Source organism: Emys orbicularis, chromosome 11 (genome assembly GCF_028017835.1).
Source record: "Emys orbicularis isolate rEmyOrb1 chromosome 11, rEmyOrb1.hap1, whole genome shotgun sequence".
NCBI classification, from domain to species: Eukaryota; Metazoa; Chordata; order Testudines; family Emydidae; genus Emys; species Emys orbicularis.
The window spans coordinates 62,429,046-62,449,624 of NC_088693.1; the positions used below are offsets into that span (position 1 = coordinate 62,429,046).

The 20,579-nt window shown below is 48.0% G+C and overlaps 1 protein-coding gene across 1 annotated transcript in view; it reads right to left on the reverse strand.

Annotated features, from left to right (window-relative positions):
• Positions 1-431: 431 nt before the first annotated feature.
• The window catches only part of DYTN (dystrotelin), a 52,676-nt gene continuing 32,528 nt past the window's right edge, over positions 432-20,579 (reverse strand). The window contains exons 13-15 of the mRNA XM_065412878.1: positions 11,801-11,960; positions 9,900-10,404; positions 432-538 (exon numbers count right to left, since the gene is read on the reverse strand). Of these exons, the coding sequence (XP_065268950.1) occupies positions 432-538; positions 9,900-10,404; positions 11,801-11,960 (772 nt within the window). The remainder of the gene's footprint in view (positions 539-9,899; positions 10,405-11,800; positions 11,961-20,579) is intronic.

Sequence of the window (20,579 nt, forward strand, 5' to 3'; positions counted from 1 at the left end):
CAGACAACTTATCAATGAGATTGGTTAGCTAAAGCCATCTCCATGTGTGCGTGTGGGGAAAAAAATCCTCTTGTTTCCTGAAACACAAGCAATTATCAGGTACTATAGTAATGAGAGGATAGTATGGGCCAGATCATTAGCTGTGTATGTTAGCATAGCCTCACTGAAGTCAACAGAACTATATTGATATGCATTGGCCAAGATCTGGCCCTATATTTTCTTCAGGTTAGGAATAGGCTAGGAATACATGGTACTAATATAAGGGAGAATTCCTTCTCTAACACCACAGAAGACTCTGGTAAAGACCCCAGAGACAGAACTCGATTATGTTAGATTATTACAGTTCAATATCTGACCAACTTTAGAGATGACACATGGCTGTAATTACCTGGGCAACAGTGCAATGAAGTAGTAAGGCTAATACTGGCATCCTATTTCTTCCAAGCAGGCAAAGTCACATGGTTGACGAGGTCAGAGAAGGACCTGCAAACATGCTCAGCTGTGGAGACCAACTCCTGCTTTATAGCAGACTGCTGAGCTGGAAAGAAAAGAGATTATTTCACAGCACCTGAATGCAGTAAAATCCCTGTACGACTCTTTAAAAGACTCCAATTCAAGGTAACTCTATAGAAACAAAAGTTTTATCCGGTGGCTTTCCTTATTACATTCTTATCAATGAAAGTGAGACCTCCTGAGAGCTGAACAAAGCAATGCTGTAATAAGACCATTGATTATAAGAGGATTTTATGTGATTGGGAGGCTGGCTGTGGGGTCAAACAATTACATAGCCATAGAAATTGGAGACAGAAAAGACCACCAATGCAAGTTTGTTCCATATTGACTGCTGAGAGTGACTTCCTCTACAGTACTATGTCTTCTCCAGTTTTAAATGACTCAAGCAGTGAGGGTTTAAATGCTGGGCTCACATGAGTGCAAATCTGGAGTAATTCTAGAGTGATTGCACGCTGAGAGAGGAAGGCTAGTGTTGTGGTGACAGCACTGCAGTGGAAATTAGAAGATCTGGGTTCAATGCTTGACTCTGCCACATGTTTAATATGCTATTTATAAACTATGAACGGAGTTGTCAGATTATATCTCTACTCATGTTGAGTTGGTCTTTGCTCTGTGACTTATATGGATTACTTACAGTAAGAGACTGCTCTTTGGGTCCATTCCTAAGCACCTTGTATATAAACAGCAGCATTGGTAGCACTGACTATTATTAAGGTTGCCCAAAGTTCCCATTATAAGACCCTGTTTTCAGTTGCTTATAACTTTGCTAAACTTTAACCCTTTGGGCTGACATTTTCTGCGCTGCACATCTTCCCCAGGCTGAACTTGCTCCTCCTCCTCCATAAGGCTACAAGGGCAAAGTCAAACTTTCCCTGTAGTGGCTGCTCTGGTCCAGGGCGGAGCTGGCCCTAGAACTTGAGAGCAATGAGCTTGTCTCTCCTGTGCACTCAGTGATCCCCTACTGGCAGTCAGCTAGCACAGAGGAGAAAGCTGTCTCATTTGAATACAGTGGTAACAAAAACTGGACTGTGGAGGAGGGAAGAGTAGATTGGGACAAGGTGTCTAGTGAAACTGGAAGTGGAGCAGGGGAAAAAGAAACTGTGCCTGGAACCTGGGGTGAGGGGCAGAATTGGGACTGGCTAGGCAAAGAGGTGGGACTGGAAGTCAGGGAGGAAAATGGAGGCTAGAACTGGTTGCTGGGGGGTAGGAGGCAAGAGTCCTGTGGAAAAAATAGTATATGATCATGTATTTAAAGACTGACTCATAATGCAAATGCATAAAAGGGCTGAATTAAGGGTTCAGAAGCAACCTTAATTCTGGCATTTTCCAACTTTTGCAATCTCAGTAATGTTATTTTCACATGGTTTTTTGTGTGTAATATATATTTATAGGGCCAGATGTAATGGACACGGAATGCCTTGGGCCTTGCATGATAAGGCTTAATAGAATGTTATTAATTTCAGATTTTAAGCAGTTTTAAATTATTTTTTAAATCTTCCCAGCTCATTTTTACCGCATTATTTTATCTTTTCTCATATCCCACTCCCCTCCCTCCTTGAAAATCCATCCAGCATAACACAGGTGACCTATGAATCTAGCCACTTCCTGTCAGTGAGAGACAAAAACCGGTTACCTACCTTTCATAACTGTTGTTCTTCAAGATGTGTTGCTCATGTCCATTCCAAGAAGGTGTGTGCATGCGCATGCATGATTGTTGGAAGGTTTTTCCCCTAGTAGTACCCTTCAGGTTGGCTGTGGAGCCCCCTGGAATGGCGCCCTTATGGCGGTGAATATAGGTCCCTGCCGACCCGCCGCCTTTTCAGTTCCTTCTTGCCGGATACTCTGACAGATGGGAGGTGGGTGGGTCTCGGAATGGACATGAACAACACATCTCAAAGAACAACAGTTACGAAAGGTAGGTAACCATTTTTTTTCTTCTTCAAGTGATTGCTCATGTCACTTCCAAGTAGGTGACTCCTAAGCAGTCCCCTGGAGGAGGGGTCGGAGTTCACTGAGCTGCCGACTGTAGCACGGCTCTACCAAACGCGGCATTGTCTCTCGCCTGCTGAGTGATGGCGTAGTGTGACGTAAAGGTGTGAATAGACGACCACGTTGCCGCCCGGCAGATGTCATGAATGGGAACCTGTGCCAGGACTGCTGCAGATGAAGCCTGCACTCTTGTGGAGTGCGTTGTCAACGCTGGGGCCGGAATCTTTGCTAGGTTACAGCATGTTCTGATGCAGGCCGTGATCCAAGAAGAGATTCTCTGAGACGAAATAGGGAGATCTTTCATTCTTTCTGCAATAGCGATGAAGAACTGCATCAACTTCCTAAATGGCTTTGTTCACTTGATGTAAAAAGCTAATGCCCGTCTGACATGCAGGGAATGGAGCATGCATTCCCTGTCATTGGCATGTGGCTTAGGATAGAACACTGGCAGAAAGATGTCCTGATTTGTGTGAAATGGCGAATCTACCTTCAGGGGGAAACCTGGGTGCGGTCACAATTGTACCTTGTCCTTATAAAACACGGTATAAGGGGGCTCTGACGTCAAAGCCTTGAGCTCAGACCCCCTTCTGGCTGATGTTATAGCCACTAGGAACGCCATTTTCCAAGACAGGTGGAACAGTGAGCTCATTGCTAGGGGCTCAAAGGGAGGGCCCAGGAGCCTTGAGAGCACCAGGTTAAGCTCCCATGGAGGGATTGGTTGTTTTACTTGGGGATACAGTTTGTCCGGCCCCTTGAGGAAATAGCCAACCACAGGGTTAGCAAACACTGAGCGTCCTGTTGAGCCAGGATGGAAAGCCGAAATTGCCACCAGGTGCACCTTTACTGATGAAACTGCCAGCCCCGGTTGCTTCAGGTGAAGCAAGTAGCCCAGGATAAAGGGAATCGAGGACTGCAACGGAGGAGTACCTTTCTGGAGGGTCCAAATGGAAAATCTCTTCCACTTTGCCAGATAAGTGGCACGAGTGGAAGGCTTCCTGCTGCCGAGGAGAACCTCCCTAACCGAGTCTGAGAAGGAGTTTCCATGCTATGAGATGGAGAGATTCTGGGTTAGGGTGCTGGAAGTGGCCATGGTCCTGTGTGATCAAGTCCAGAACCAAGGGCAAAGTAATGGGCATATTCACTGACAGGTCCAGCAACGTGGTGAACCAGTGCTGACATGGCCACGCTGGTGCTATTAAACTCAACGACGCTTTCTCTCACTGGACATTGAGGAGGACCTTGTGGATGAGTGGGAAGGGTGGGAATGCATACAGCAGGCACCCTTTTCAGGACAGGAAGAGGGCATCCGCGAGCAAGCCCGGGCTGTGGTTCAGGAAGGAGCAGAACTGTTGACACTTCCTGTTGCAGCGTGTCGCAAACAAGTCTATCTGGGGAAATCCCCACTTTTGGAAGATGTTGATGGTGACATCCGGGTGCAGGGACCTGTTGTGGCTGTGAAACGACCTGCTGAGGCGATCGGCCAGTTCATTCTGCGAACAGGGAAGGTACGAGGCCTCCAATTGTATCGAGTGGGCGATGCAGAAGTCCCACAGCTTGAGGGCTTCCTGGCACGGGGAGAGGAGCGAGCACCACCCTGTCTGTTTATATAAAACATTGCTGTGGTATTGTCTGTCAGTACTGATACACATCTTCCCTGTAGATGGGTTTGAAATGTCTGGCAAGCGAGACGAACCACCCACAGCTCCCTGACATTGATGTGCAGCAAAAGATCCGCCTGGGATCAAGAGGCCTTGTGTCTTGAGTTCGTTCAGGTGCACCCCCCATTTCATCGCCGCTGCATCTGTGACTAGAGACAGCAACGGCTGAAGTATGGAGAAGGGCACTCCCACACATATTGCTTACGGGTTGAGCCACCATCGGAGGGATTTGAGAACCTGAGGAGTAAGGGTGACCAGTCTGTCTATGCGATCTCTGTTTGGCCTGTAAACTTGGGCTAACCACGTCTGAAGCGGGCGTAGCTGCAACCTGGCATGGTGTACCACATACACATTCAGGCAGCCATATGCCAAAGCAACTTCAGACAAGTTTGCGCCATTGTAGTGGGGAATCTCTTGAGATCCTCTATGACTGCGCTTATGGTGAGGAAACGAGCTTCTAGGAGAAAAGTCCTGGCCTGGGTGGAGTCCAGGAGGGCCCGATGAACTCTATCCTCTGCATAGGGGTTATAGTTGACTTTTTTTCTACATTTAGAATGAGACCGAGCCTGAGGAATGTCATGTGCACCAGGCTCGCATGGTCCTCCACTTGGGCCCAAGATTGACCCTTGATCAGCCAGTCGTCCAGATATGGGAACACTTGCACCTGCTGCTTTCACAGGAAGGCCGCCTCAATCGCCATGCACTTTGTGAACACCCGAGGGGCTGCCGAGAGGCTGAAGGGGAGGACCATGAACTGATAGTGGGTGTTGACAACAAATCGAAGGAAATGTCTGTGGGACGGGACTATGGACACATGGAAGTACGTGTCCTTCAGGTCGTGGGCGGCACACCAGTCTCCTGCATCCAGAGAGGGAATGATGGAAGCCAATGAGACCCTGGAGAACTTCAGCTTCTTTATGAATCTGTTGAGGTTTTGCAGGTCCCCTTGGCCTTGGGGATTAGGAAATAACGGGAATAGAATCCCCTGCCCCTGAACTCCATAGGTACCTCTTCTACTGCCCCGAGTTGTAGGAGCATTTGCACTCCTGCACTAGAAGTTGCTCATGAGAAGGGACCCTGAAGAGGGATGGGGAAGGTGGGTGGGAAGGTACAGAATTGGAGAGAATATCCCAATTCTACCATGCTCAAGACCCAGCGATCTGATGTTGTTTGAGCCCAAGCATGGTAGAAATGGGATAGATGGGTCACAAAAGAAGAAGGATCCGGGATATGGACTGATGGGTCAGCCCCGGGTGCACCTTCAAAAGTTTTTCTTGGGAGCCAGTGACTGTCTCGCCAAGCCTTGGCCCTGGGTAGAGGAGGACTGCAGAGGCCTTCTCCTATTACTCCTACCCCGTCTCCTGTTTATAGTCTTGCCGCAGCTGAGAGGGGTAGAAGTGAGGCGGGGGCTGAGGCTTAAAATGCTTTCTTTGCGGGGCCAGCGTATGAAGCCCCAAGGACTTTAAGGTTGCTCTAGAGTCTTTGAGATTATGGAGCCTAGAGTCCATCTGCTCAGCGAAGAGACCTGCACCATCGAAGGACAGGTCCTGTTGTTATACCAATAGAATAAAAACCAGCAGGATCTTATTAAGAGGGATAAGGCAAAGATGCCACATTTATTGTAAATATACTGATAAAGCAAAAGATAAAAGTAAACAACGTTGTTTGACTACTTATTTCTTATACAGAGAGAGAGAGATTCATTCATTCATTCATTCAAGTTCTGTATAGGTGTTATAGTTACCAGCCTAGAAGTTGCTCATGCCAAGTTACTGGCCAGGTATCTTGGTCATGAGGATGGAGCCGAGTCTGTGTCAGGTGCACCTGATGCTCCTGGAGGTTGGCAGCAGAACCAGAGACTCAAAGTCATCAGTCTTTAGAGTCCATTCTTATAGGAATTAATTCCTATGTTAGTCTATGGGAGCTGTTTCATCCTGCTGTTGCTGACTCAATCAGCAGATGGCACATTCCTGTCCAAAGTGGCACATTCCTGGTGGCTCCACACTGTCCGAAGTTTGTGTTTCTCATCCTTCCAGGTGATGGGGTGGATCCCAGTTTACCCTCCGGGGGTTTTCTGGTCATCCACTTGACACATTTTTCGGCCGATGGATACTCCCTTTCTAGGCTGGCACCTCCCTAACCATTCATGTATATCAAGCATTCATCAGCATACATTCCATACCTTAACCATATTTTAATTTACTGTCTCCACCACTTTCAGGGTGTGTGCTAATTCATTTGAGTCAGTTAACTTGTTTGTAAGTTTTACATAGTAGTAAAGTATCTTTCACAGGATAGATATAATCAATGGTTTCTACATACAGTAGCTTACAAGTTTTAACAGAAGACCCAAGAGATTTTTGTACTTGGTGAAACTGTTGGATTTTAAAGTGTGGGGGACAAATTATGAGGGGGTCACTGTCACTTGGGGGAATCACTGTTAGTACCTTCTTTAATATCCCTACACTGTATAGTCTGTTGGACCTCTGGGGAGGGCTGAGACTTATAGCCACGAGCTAGTCACATGACAATGGCCGTAGACACTGTACGGGTGGCCGAGTCCACTGAGTCTAATGCAGCCTGCAAGGAAGTCCTTGCAATGGTCTTGCCTTCCTCCAGGGCAGCCCCAAAGTCAGAGCAGGAGTCAGATGTAAGTAGCTCCCTAAACTTGGACAGGGAGTTCCAAGAGTTAAAACTGTAGCGGCTAAGAATTGCCCGCTGATTGACAATTCGAAGCTGGAGCCCCCTAGTGGAATAGACCTTATGGCTGAAGAGGTTCAGCTTCTTTGCCTCTTTAGACTTTGGAGTGGGGCCTTGGTGACCCTGCCTTTCCTTGGCCTTGGCCACATCCACTACCAGCATGCCCAGCTGGGGGTGGGTGAAAAGGTATTTGTACCCCTTAGAGCAGTGGTCTCCAACCTTTTCCGTGGGGCAGGCACCGGACGACTAGCCGCCAAGGACTGTGGCCGCCGGACAAGCAGCCGCCGAAATGCCGCCGTGAAGCGGCAACATTAAGAGGCATCGCCGCCGAAATGCCGCTGAAATTCGTGAAGGTGGTTCCCTTGGAGGTTCCCTTACCATGGAGGCAGACTGAGGTCCCCATCTGTCCGAGGTGACTGAAAGGGACCTGGAGCTTGGCTCCTGGGCTTGATGATACGCCCATGGGGACCAGAACGGCCACTGAGTGGGTGCCTGCCACTGTGGTGGCCAGGGCATCATCGGAAGTTGTTGCATCTCGTTATGCCTGGACCGAAGAGACTGGTGCCAGCTGCATCTGGAGATGTATGATTCTGGTTCCGACTCCGAGGACGAGTCTGATCTTGGGCTCCATGGCGGTGCCATGTGGGCTGGTGCCAGTGATCAGTGCCAAGGTGAGGATGACCAGTGCCGCAGCATGGCTGGTTTGCCCTTGGACAGTCCAGCCCCCCTGCATGGTGCTGGAGCTGCTGGTGCCAGCGCTGTTGGCTCTGCCGGTGCCAGGGAGTGCTGGATTGCCATCTCTATGAAGTCCCTGGCAGCCTCAAACGTGTCAGGAGTGGACGGCATGTCCAACTCCCCAGTTTGGCTCTCCCATCCCGGAGAGTCCAACAGAACCGGACTCAACGGTTCTGCCTGGGCCGCTGGAGTCAAGGGTACTGATTGTCCCTGAGCAGGAGCTGAGTGTCCTGACGTGGGACACACTCCACGGGCACCATCATGCTCCACTGCTCAGACTTTTGGTGAGTTCTTTTGGCTCTTCTCGGCTTCTTATGCAGCACCAGTGAGTGAGATCAGTGCCGAGAAATCGCCGAACTTGTCTTTGATGCCGAAGAGTGGCGGTGCCGCGGGTCTCTGGGCCCCAAATCCTTCTCCAGCACCACAGCCTCCCTTACTGGTGCACTCAGCACCAAAGTGCTGGGCTTGGATCTTGACGTGGTCTGAGCCAGCTGGGGATGGAGAGCTGACTCCATAAGGAGAAGCTTAAGTCCAAAGTCTCCCTCCTTCAGTCCTTGGGTGGAAACTCCTGCAGATCTTGCATTTGTCGGTCTGGTGGGCTTCCCCCAAGCACTTTATGCAGGAGTCATGAGGGTCTCCCCTGGGCATAGGCTTCTGGCAAGACCCGCAAGTTCTGAAGCCTTGAGACCGAAGCATGCCCTGGTCCCCGGAGGGGAGTAGGAAAACTCCTAGTAGGAAAAAGTGGGGGGTAATTCCCAACAGAAACTTATCTATAAACTAACTTAATTAAAATACTAGAACACCTATACTACGTAGAACTATATACAATACAAGAATAACTATTCACTAGGAGAAGAGCTTATCCAAGGCAAGAGAACAAAGTAGCTTCAAAGACTGTCACTGGTGGTAAGAAGGAACTAAAGAGGCGGCAGGTCAGCAGGCACCTATATTCACCACCATAGGGCGCCACTCCAGGGGGCTCCACAGCCAGGGCCGGCTCCAGCTTTTCTGCCGCCCCAAGCGGCCAAAAAAAAATAAAATTAAAAAAGACGAGCGGCAGCACTTTGGCGGCAGCTCAATCGCACCGCTTCTTCGGCGGCAATTCGGTGGCGGGTCCTCCCTCTCTTTCTCTTTGGCGGCAATTCGGCGGCAAATCAAAGAGGAAGAGAGGGAATGTGGGACCCGCTGCTGCATTCCCGCCGAAGACCCGGACATGCCGCCCCGATACCGGATGGGGTGCCGCCCCTTTGAATTGGCCGCCCCAAGCACCAGCTTCCTACGCTGGTGCCTGTAGCCGGCCCTGTCCACAGTCGACTCGATGGGTACCACTAGGGGAAAAACCTTTCGACAATTGTGCACGCAGCATGCACACACCTACTTGGCACTGACATGAGCAATCACTCGAAGAGCACAGGTTCCTCAGAATGCCATGTCACTCCCTCCTTAGTAATTTACAGTGCCAGGAAGCACATCTTACACAAATATCCTGAGACCTATTGCCTCCCGTGCATTTCAGATTTCCATGTAAAAGCTTTCTGCTAATGTCAAGGGATGCAGTGAGGTTTAGTTACTGCACGTCTAGAAATAAAAAAAACCGTATGTAACACAAGTTATCTAGTTAATAATATACTGTCTAACCAAATTATATTCAAATTGATGAAAAACAGCAGGTGCCATCATTACATACTCTAGGACTTCCGTGAAGAAGGGATATGAAGGACACCTCCCCTGTGTTTAAAGAATGGATGTGAACTCTGTGGGCATCCTTTTTAGAGTAATTTTGAACCAGCGAAAGAAATTCAAATGAGACCTCAAATTCATAGAGAAGGCAAGAAAATGAGCACCCTCTTGTTGGGAACATAACCTGCTGAACCTTTAAAGCATTTCCAAAGGTGAAATATAATTACACAGAAAGACTGAACAATATTTGCTGAGTACAGGCTTGAGTAGTATTTAATGAGCATCTCACACGTTGCAACTTTTATATTCTGGGCAATTCCTAGCGTTGCTCAGGATGCAAATAAGTGCAGCACCTGACCGACCCAAAGTGTAAATATAAAGGCACCTCATGCTAGACTCGACTAAATTCTCTGTTGGTGTCAAAGGGTGACACTTTATTAAGTCAGTGATGCTTCACCCATTTACACCAGAATAGAGAGTTTGGTCCATCAGGTCTAATTCTCCACTCACTCACGTATATATGTCCGGAGTAGCTCCAATGAAGTCTATAGAACTATGCTGGAGTAAACTGGATGTAGGTCAGAAGACAATCAGGCCCAATATCTGTGACTTTAGAACTCTTACCTGGTTGCAGTTGGAGAGATAAAGCATCCTTCAGCTTCAGCACTAGCTGCTGCAGTTCCTTCTCTTCATTCACCTCCTTCTCATTAAATGGCACTTCTGCAGAAGTGGGGCTAGAAGCTGTGGTCATAATTCCCTGGGGAAGGTTCCCGGTCCTTTCAGGTTGTGATATCCCCTCCTGATCTGTCTGAGGAATTCCCTTCTCTTTTGATTTTTCATGCTGTCTCATTAGGGGGTTGCCATTCTGCAGGAATTTCGACCCTAAAGTGGTACCTGATGATCTCAGGTTCATTGCAACTGGATCAGTCTGAGTCTGTAATAGCTGCCTTTTTTCTGCAGCTGAGGAGGGATCCAAGGATTTCCACTCAGTATAGCTAGTGGGGATGGGTTTTGCCAGAGCTGAATCTGATCCATTGTGAAGCTTTCTTTCCTCCCAGGGGTCTTCACTTTTTGGCATCATATTTTGACACAATACAAATGAAGGATAGTTTGGTGGTTGTAACATTGCCTGAAATGAACACAACACAGGAAACCTGTTGCTTATAAAGCTTGATACAAAGCCAATGGAAGCCTGTTAAAGAGGTAGGATGGTTTTGTGGTTAAAGAACTGAAATGAGACTTAAGAGATCTGGTTTCAGTTCCCTCCCATCCCTGCCACAGAAACCATATATGACCTTGGGCAAATCAGTGAATCTCCATGACTCAGTTTCCCCACCTGTAAAAAGGGGATAGTAATGCTTCCCTTGTCGGTCTTGTCTAATTAGTTTATAGCTTTTCAGGACAGGGACTTTCTCTTCATACGCTTGTACAGCACTTAGCACAATGGAGTCCTGATCGTGGCTGGGGATTTTCGACACTACTGCAATATAACAACAAATCAATAGGAATTATTCCATTGACTTCAGTGGACTTTGGATCAGGCCCATAAAAACTTTGGTGTCTATCCAGAAACTTTGGTGTCTCTGCCTTTTTCTTCTTCTAATTATCCCCTGCCTGATTTTAAGTGTATTGGGTCTAATTATGTTGTACACAGGTTTCATTCCACAATTTTCAATGTCTCAATTTATTGTAATTTCAGTCTCAAGATATTATACCTTATTGTGCCAGTAAAAAGGGGATGTCATAGTAGCTCAAGATTTAATTTGCTGGAAAATTATTCTAAAAGAATTTAACTAAGAAAAAAAAAATATATATATACACACACATGCAATGTGTGCATGCATATTTCGGTGTATATATACGTGTCTTTGTACGTATGACTCATACAAACAAATTGCATGTATATCCAGTAGTAAGATGCCATGTATTTGCATAGCATATGGACTAATATTTTAGAGTGAGAACATCATTTAAACTTTAGAAACCAAAGGTTACTTTAAATGAATCAGAATTAAAATATTTCAAAAGAAAAAGGCAAAATAAGATATTGATCCGCAGCAAGGAAAGACTTTCCTTTAATTATCAGACTAGATCTCTAATTCTTATCACCTGACAAGATAAGATTGTTCTTTAGACTGCACTGTCTAGTGATGTTTCCAGTCTTGATTAAGATGCATTGAGCAATTCTCTTTGGAGACTTTTTTTATGGTTGGAATTTCTCTAAGGATGTTTTCACTCTTACGCATTATTTATTATTCATTATAATTCTTATTTATTTATTTGTAGTGTGGTAGTGCCTACGAGCCCCATTGTGGATCAGAGCCCCATTGTGCTAGGTGCTGTATAAACAGAACAAAAAGAGTCCCCGCTTACTGTCTGTCTGTCTGTCTATGTCGATAGATACACAGATACAAGAGATAACAGGGGGCGCACAAAGTAACAATGAGACCAGGCTGGTGCGCAGTGCTCAGAGCATGCCAATAGCCAAATCCTTGTCCAGATTCTTGGCACATTGTTCTCTGTACCTTTATTTCCTGCCTCGTTTGCTGCAGCTCTGCCTGCACACACTCCTGGTTTGCTATCAGGGCTTGGAGCTTTGCTTCTAGTCTGCAGCTTTTGTCTTCCTGGGAGTTGTGGAGGAGCAGCACTTTGTCTTTCCATTTGTTTAACTGCTTTCTCAGGTACCTGCCAGGCAACAGAGAGCGACAGGGGAGTTACTGGACTAAATTACCTTCCATGCACACTCCTTAATGCTGAGCATGAGAGAGAACAAATATTGCAGCTGGGCTGGTGCAAAGGGGCCATAGCACAGGTATAAGAACCTTCCCACCAGGGTGCAGGGGGCCAGTACTCCAGGAGCTGAAGTGCCTCCACAGCAGCCTATGCACAGGGGCATTCCAGGAAGCCCAGGACATGGGCAGGATGGAGAAGGTGTGGCCAGGATGGTCCTGGGCTCTGGTGATTCAACATTCCTGGAATGGCCCACGGGACTGTCACAACAGAGACAAGAGACAGGGCAGCCCACAAGGCTGCCCTCCCCTGTGCCTGGGGTCAAGCCAGCTCTCAAAGTGAGGAAGTGCAAGCTGTCTGTCCTGGCCCCAGCACACGGATGAATCTGCCCCACTGTTCCCTGATGATGATCCTTCTTGTTAAGGACCTTCTGTATGGCCTCCATTGATTGCACAGAAAGTTTCGACAGAAGCCACTGTCCTTGGAAAGATGAGGTTATTGCAATCAAAAGTGCTACCCACACACATACTAGAGACGATGCACCTAATATCTACTCAGGGCAGACAATACATAAATACTACCCATTTCTCTAATCTAGAGGCAGACTCCTACGGAGAAGTGCTGCCCACAGGATAGCAATACAGCTCTGTCTTGCCCACTGCTGAGGCAGAAAGGGAGACATAAAAGCTGGTTAGCACTGGCGAAATAAGACAGCTGCTGTATATTGCTCAATTGAAATAGTTCTCCCCACTCTTCTATTACATCCAAGAGTTCTAGTTTATTAACTTTCTATTGGATAATGTGTTGGTTCATATAAGCAAGAAGTAACAGTGTTATAAATCTGTCTTTTACTAAACGGTTTCTTCCAGCTCTATTTTTGAAAGAAGAAATACATCAGTCAGTACGCACTCAGAAAAACCCACTTTCGCTAGGGGTAAAGACAGAACTCATCTGCTCACTTTCCTCATGTGAGTAGCCCTACTGACCCCTTCAATGAGATTATACATATCAGCTGAGCAAGACTTGGCCAGAAGGCTTGTAAAAAGCCTGGACATGCAAAGTTAACACTAGTATTTAGATCTGGGTTTAGAAAAGGTTTTCCTGTCCTGCGAGAGTTTTTCAGATTTTTGAAATTTTTTCCCACCCTGAGATGGGACAAAAAGTCAATCTCAAATTTTTTTTGTGAACCAATGAAACTTTTTCGGTTTGGATCAATTGAAACATCTCATTTTGATACCTACCTTTTAATTTTTTTTTTAAACTTATTTTAATACAAATTAAAATTTCTAAGCAAAAAGTCATTTTGAATCAGAAAATGAACAGATCAACATTTCCTGATGAAAAATGTTTCATTGGAAAATTCTTGACCAGCTCTACTAGTCCTTTTAATAGTCCTTATATTTCAGCATTTAATGGCCCTGTCCTGTGTGATTCTGAGAATCTTTAGCTATTTCTGTGACCATTTCTGTCAGCAAACATGCACCTGAGAAACTTAACCTGTGCAAGTATTTCCACTGACTAGGAATGATGGGGACTACTCCCATGAGCAAAGTTACTCATTTTCCTGTTTACAGGATCGGGTTGCCAACTTTGGTTGGATGTATTCTTGGAGGTTTCATCACATGACATAAGCTTTAAAGATTCATTTTTAATTGCTGGAGACTCCAGGACAATCCTGGAGGATTGGCAACCCTAGTCTTGAGTCAGGACAGAGTACATTTCTGAAGGAGAAGGCTTCACATGCACCATCTCAGCTACCATTAACTTCAGTGGGAGTTTAAGATGTTCAGCATCTCACAGGACTGGCCCCTATGGGTATGTCTACACTGCAGTGTAAGCCTGTGCTTGAGCTTGGGCTCAAGCCTAACACCTTTTGCATCTACACTGCAATTGCTATAACCCAGGACTCAGTCCCAAGACCCTGCTGGGTCCAAGCACAAGTCAAGCTGGGACCCAGGGTTTCACCCCTATTACTTTGCAGTGCAGATGCAGTCCACTTGATACATGTCCCAGTAGTCTGCCAGAAGTATCTCACAATTTCATGGGACAACTTCCTTAGTCCTCTCTATCCCAACAATCTCCAATCCACTCTATTGAAAACAGAAGCCAACCCCCCCTTTGGCAAATGGCAGCAGCTCATGCCAGCATTAACTCCTTCTCTTCTGATCACTGATCTGCAAGCACACTATCGGAGAGCCTCTGGGTGTGCAATGGAGAGCGAAACAATCAAGCCTTTTGCAAAGTGAGCTGCTTCATGGCCACAGGAGCACAGCCAAATTTTGGTGAATCTCTGATGCGAGGCAAGTAAAACACCAGGAACGATTATGCATACCAGCAAATAGATAAAAAGCTAGCAGCTCTACAGATTTTCTGGACAAGTGGTCATATTAAGAGGCTAAAGAGTGAATACAGGAAGACCAGGAACAAGAACCGCACCTCAGGCAACTTGCTAACGACATGCCCATTTTATGATGACTTTGACCGGGTTCTGGGCACTGCGCCCAGCACGGAGCCAATCGTGCTTCATGACGACCTGGTCTGTCATGATGTTGCCCTTTAAAAAAGGGAAGAAGGAGAATCCGGGGAACTACAGACTGGTCAGCCTCACCTCAGTCCCCGGAAAAATCATGGAGCATGTCCTCAAGGAATCCATTTTGAAGCACATGGAGGAGAGGAAGGTGATCAGGAACAGTCAACATGGATTCACCAAGGGCAAGTCATGCCTGACCAACCTGATTGCCTTCTATGCAGTGATGAGCTGCCAAAATATTAACAACCGGTTCTCTTCTCCTGACCCCACGAGGGGGTCGTGCCCCCCCATCCCCCAGGACTCCTGCCCCATCCACCCCGCTTCCCTGTCCCCTGACTACCACCCCATCCAACCCCTCCTCTCATTCCTGATGGCCCCCCGGGACCCCTGCCCCATCCAACCACCCCTTCTCTCTATCCCCTGACTGCCCCTGGAACCCCTGCCCCTGACTGCCCCCCACCGCCCCATCCAACCCCTGCTCCTTCCTGACTGCCCCCCCAGGCCCCTTGCCCCCATTCAATCCCCCTGTTCCCTGCCCTCTGACCGCCCCGACCCTAATCCATCCCCCCAACTCCCCCGCCCTCTATCCAACACCCCCTCCCTGCTCCCTGCCCCCTTACCGCACTGCCTGGAGGTGGGGGCCGGGGCCGCTCGGCCGGAGCCGCTCGGTCGGGGCCGGGGTCTGGGACCGGAGCCGCTCGGCCGGAGCCGCTGGGCCAGGGCTGGGACCAGAGCCGCGCCAGCTGTGGCGCTCGGCCGGGGCCGGACCGGAGCTGCGCTGGCCGGAGCTGCGCCGCCTGCCCGCCCGGCCAGGGTCGGGGCCGGGCCCGGGGGCTGCGAAGGCCAGCTGGGGCCCGGCTGGGGCCGGGCCCAGGGGCTGGAGCCGTGCCGGCCGGGGGCTAGGCCGGGGCCGTGCGGCACCTGGAGCCCTCCTCGCGCCCCCGCCCCAGCTCACCTGCGGGAAGCCGCTGCTTCCTTCTCAGCCCTCCCAGGCTTCCCGCGCGAACAGCTGATTCGCAGGAAGCCGGGGAGGGGGAGGAGAAGCTGGGGGAGCGTTCAGGGGAGGAGGCGGAGCGAGGTGAGCTGGGGCCAGGGGAAGGGCAGGGAGCTGCTGGAGCTTTTGTTAAATTTAAAAGCCCTTTTAGAACCAGCTGTCCCTCGCGGGACAACCGGTTCTAAAAGGGCTTCTAAATTTAACAACCGGTTCCCACGAACCGGTGGGAACTGGCTCCAGCTCACCTCTGCTTCTATGATGAGACAACTGGTTCTGTGGACATGGAGAAAGTGGTGGACGTGATATACACTGACTTTAGGAAAGCTTTGGATACGGTCTCCCACAGTATTCTTGCCAGCAAGTTAAAAAAGTATGGATTGGATGAATGGACTATAAGGTAGATAGAAAGTTGGCTAGATCGTCTGGCTCAATGGGTAGCGATCAATGGCTCGATGTCTAGTCGGTAGCCGGTATCAAGCAGAGTGTCCCAGGGGTTGGTCCTGGGGCTGGTTTTGTTCAACATCTTCATTAATGATCTGGATGAAGGAATGGATTGCACCCTATCAAGTTCACAGATGACACTAAGATGGGGGGAGAGGTAGATATGCTGGAAGTTAGGGATAGGTTCCAGAGTGACCTAGACAAATTGGAGGATTGGGCCAAAAGAAATCTGATGAGGTTCAACAATAAGTGCAGAGTCTTGGACTTAGGATGGAAGAATCGCACGCACTGCTACAGGCTGGGGACTGACTGACTAAGCAGCAGTTCTGCAGAAAAGGACCTGGGGATTACAGTGGACGAGAAGCTGGATATGAGTCAGCAGTGTGCCCTTGTTGCTAAGAAGGCTAACGGCATATTGGGCTGCATTCGTAGGAGCATTGGCAGCAGATCGAGGGAAGTATTTATTCCCCTCTATTTGGCACACATCTGGTGAGGCCACATCTGGAGTATTGCATCCAGTTTTGGGCCCCCCACTACAGAAAGGATGTGGACAAATTGGAGACAGTCCAGCGGAGGAAAACAGAAATGATTAGGGGGCTGGGGCACATGACTTATGAGGAGAGGCTGAGGGAACTCTGCTTATTTAGTCTTCAGAAAAGAAGAGTGAGGGGGGATTTGATAGCAGCCTTCAACTACCTGAAGGGTGGTTCCAAAGAGGATGGAGCTCGGCTGTTCTCAGTGGTGGCAGATGACAGAACAAGGAGCGATGGTCTCAAGTTGCAGTGGGGGAGGTCTAGGTTGGATATTAGGAAAAACTATTTCACTAGGAGAATGGTGAAGCACTGGAATAGGTTACCTAGGGAGGTGGTGGAATCTCCAGCCTTAGAGGTTTTTAAGGCCCGGCTTGACAAAGCCCTGGCTGGGATGATTTAGTTGGGGATTGGTCCTGCTTTGAGCAGGGGGTCGGACTAGATGACCTCCTGAGGTCTCTTCCAACCCTGATCTTCTATGATTCTGTTAGCTCCTGAATCCACCATGAGGACTGAAGGCAGTCAGCAGCAGGCTCCAAGTGAGGAGCATGAAGTGACTCTCTTAATGAAACCAGTTCCAGAGCAGGCTGTGGATCAGGATCAACAGCAAGTTCTTGGTCCCTACTTGGAAGAGCTGTTTGATCGCCCTGCCCGAGGAACAGCCCACTGCCAAGTCTGCTGCAAACACGGTGGAGTCCGAAGTGGCCCCAGAGCCCGGTAAGTGTATGATTCAAATTTACAGTTTATTATTCCAGTAATGGGAGGGATTTCTGCTCTAAGAAGCAATGTAAAAGTAAGTCCCAGCTATCAGCATGTGGCCAATAATGGTGGATTGTAGCACAGCACCATGTTGTTCGCCTTCCCTTCCCCCACCTGTTTAGTTCAAAATGGCAACTTGAAATTTCAAAGATTAATAAACAGCTGTAAAGGTTATTGTAACTGTTAAGTCACAGATGTTTGCTATGGTCATTCATGATTTCCTTTCAGCAATAAGAAATATGCCACTCTGTAATCACTCCTCCTGGGTCTATGCAGCTGCCTGTAAACAGCGAACTGAGTGTGTGTGTATTTGGGAAAAAGTCTTCTATTTCCAAATCTAGTCCATTTCTGTTAGAGGTAATCCATGCAGTCTGCGGGTCACAAATTCATTTCTCCGAAGTACGAATGGGGCGTCAGTTTTTTCCCCAGAACTGTGCCAGGTGCAGAAAAGCTGCAGATTTTAGCGGTATTTGCATGCGGCAGTAACAGGGTAAGCCAAAGATCCCGTGTCAGCTCATAAGATTAATTCCTTCATGGATTCTGGCCCAATCCTGGCTGCTGATAGCTGCATGCTTTTCCTGAAACAGGAGCTCCACACACATTGCAGGGAAGGGCATATTTTCCAGACCCCCCCCCCCCCCCCCGTTTAGCTGACTAGTCCACCCAACTTTCAAATATGCTGTTTGGTCACTATATGTTTGAATATTTCAGCTGCACACACTGCATGTTTCTCTCCAGCAGCTTGGAATAACATGTCTCTCTGCCAATAGGGCACCACAAGAACACTTATGTCGTCTTCCAAAATATGAAAGACCTGAAATGACAGAAAAAGCCTTTTGCAGCAAGGGCATTATACACATCTCTCCTCCTCCCCCGCATGACAATTAGTTATGAAATTTTTATGAAACAGAAAAAAGATTATAATTTTTAACTTACCCTTGTCTCCACACTTCTGTAACAGTGACTAACAAGGCTGTGTTCAGAGACAGCATGAGGATTGAAGCAGCCCCTTCACAATATTTGTTCACTTTAGAAATGTTACATTTTATGTTCTTGAGATTCCACCATAATTAATTCTGTGATACTAATCTACTTTAGACAATAATCCTTTTTTCTTGTCCTATTTCAGGACCCTCAACCTCTACTGCCTGCTGTTCTTCAGGAACTCGATTCCTGGTCCACGGTCCCTTCACGGACCGTTCCAAAAGGAAGAGTTTCCATGACAAAGTTATGGTCGATGATCTTAAGAGGGCAGACCAGCGGGTCCGGTACCAGAAGAAGAGGGATGAAAGACTGGAACAACAGCATACTGACAGGCAAGAGGAAAGGCTGGGGCACGCCACCCAGGTAGAGAACAGGGTTTCCGCGATGGGGCTGGCACTTGGAAAGCAGTTCCTGGAACAGGGATGGTGGCTTAGGGAGGGAGACAGAGCTCAACAGAGAACTGTTTCAGCGACTCCCATCCATAATGGCTGCCAGAGTACCATCTCCTGCTGCCTCCCCCACACCATGGCAGGAGAACCCTGCAACATGCCTCAGTCCTGCAGTAGCTTGGGCAACCCCATATCGGGGTGGTCGATGCATTCAGGACTCAAAAGCAGTGGGGCAGGACAACTAAACTCCATGCAGCCTTCCTTCTTCAAGTCTTCTCTAGTGGAAACCTCCACCTGCCTACCCCTCTGCCAAGTGAAGGGAAAATGTGTAAAGGGAAAGGAGAACATGGGGCCAGAGGACATGTAGCGGCATGGGGATTCTGTCAGGTATTAAATATTTCCTGCCCCTTTTGTGTGTGTGTGTGTGTGTGTGTGTGTGTGTGTGTGTGTGTGCGCGTGTGTGTATGGTTTTGTTAAGGCAGCTGGTCTGCCCAACAGTGTGTGAGTGTTTTGCTATTTTAAGACATGTTTATAAATAAAACATATTATGTTTTCAAGAAAGTTTATTGCTATCAATGCATCACTTCGTGCAATCATGATTTGAGCTAATAAAGCTAAAAACATATTCAGGAGCAATTAAACATTAGTAAGCAAATAGTATTCCTTGATTTAGCTAGGTATGGCAATTCACATTTCAATAAATTCCATCTGTGCACCCATTCTGCCACCTCCAATTCATTATTCTTCATGTCATTCAGACTTACAGTGCATGGCAATCAACCCCACACTCCTCCCAAGCACTGCTCTCTGCTCCCCTCAAAAATAATGAGCCACTTTTCCCCCACAAGCACATTCCTACAGGTACTATTCCCCCTCTTCCATTGGGCCATGCAAGTCCATAATGTGAGAGCACAAAGTATCCCTCACTTCTGGTGCCCAGGTGCAACCAGCTCCCATTGGGTAGCTGCACTTTCTGGCTGAGGGTACCAACAACTATCATAGGTCCATTCTCGGGGAAATGGCTCACCTCCGGCTTCACAAAAGTTATGAAGAGTGCAGCAAGCCACAGTAATGCGGACAGTATTGATGACACTGGCATCCAAATGGGTCTGTAGACACCTCCAATCAGGGCCGGCTCCAGGTTTTCTGCAGCCCCAAGCAGCAAAAAAAAAAAAAAAAAAAAAAAAAGCCGCGGCAGCGCGATCGCGCCGCTCCACTCTTCGGTGGCAATTTGGCGGCAGGTCCTTTGCTCCGAGAGGGACTGAGGGACCCGCCGCCGAAGACCCGGGCGTGCCACCCCAATAGCGGCCGGAGTGCCGCCCCTTGGTATTGGCCACCCCAAGCACCTGCTTCTTTAGCTGGTGCCTGGAGCCAGCCCTGTCTCCAATATGATTTTAATCTGCCAAAAAGTACATTCAACAACCATTCTACACCTGCTGAGAGTGTAATTTAACCTTCTTTTGCCAGGGCCTCTGAATTTATGGTATGGTTTCATAAGCCATGGCAAAAGGGGGTATGTGGAGTCCCCCAGAATAACAGTAACACTGTTAATGTCAATGTCATTTGTGGGAATAATGTCCCAGCCTGTCCATGAATGTAGACTCCTGAGCGGGGAAAAAACTGGCACCATGCTCTTTTCCAGTACAGTCCATGATGATTTTGTTCATAAATCTGCCTCTGTGGTCCATTAGTGTCTGCATAACAGGAGAGTAGTATCCTTTGTGGTTTACGTACTCGTGCTCTTTGAGGAGGGCAAACTATGGGCACATGAGTCTCATTCATGGCCCCAGCACTGGTAGGAAACCCCATTCTCTCAAAGTCAGCAGTTACCTCCAGAATATCTTTAATGTCTGCCACCTTGGGGCAAACCACATGCCTGACTGCCTCAATTAGCTCTGCCACCATGTTACCAACTGTTGACTTTACAACCCCAAACTGGTTGGCAAT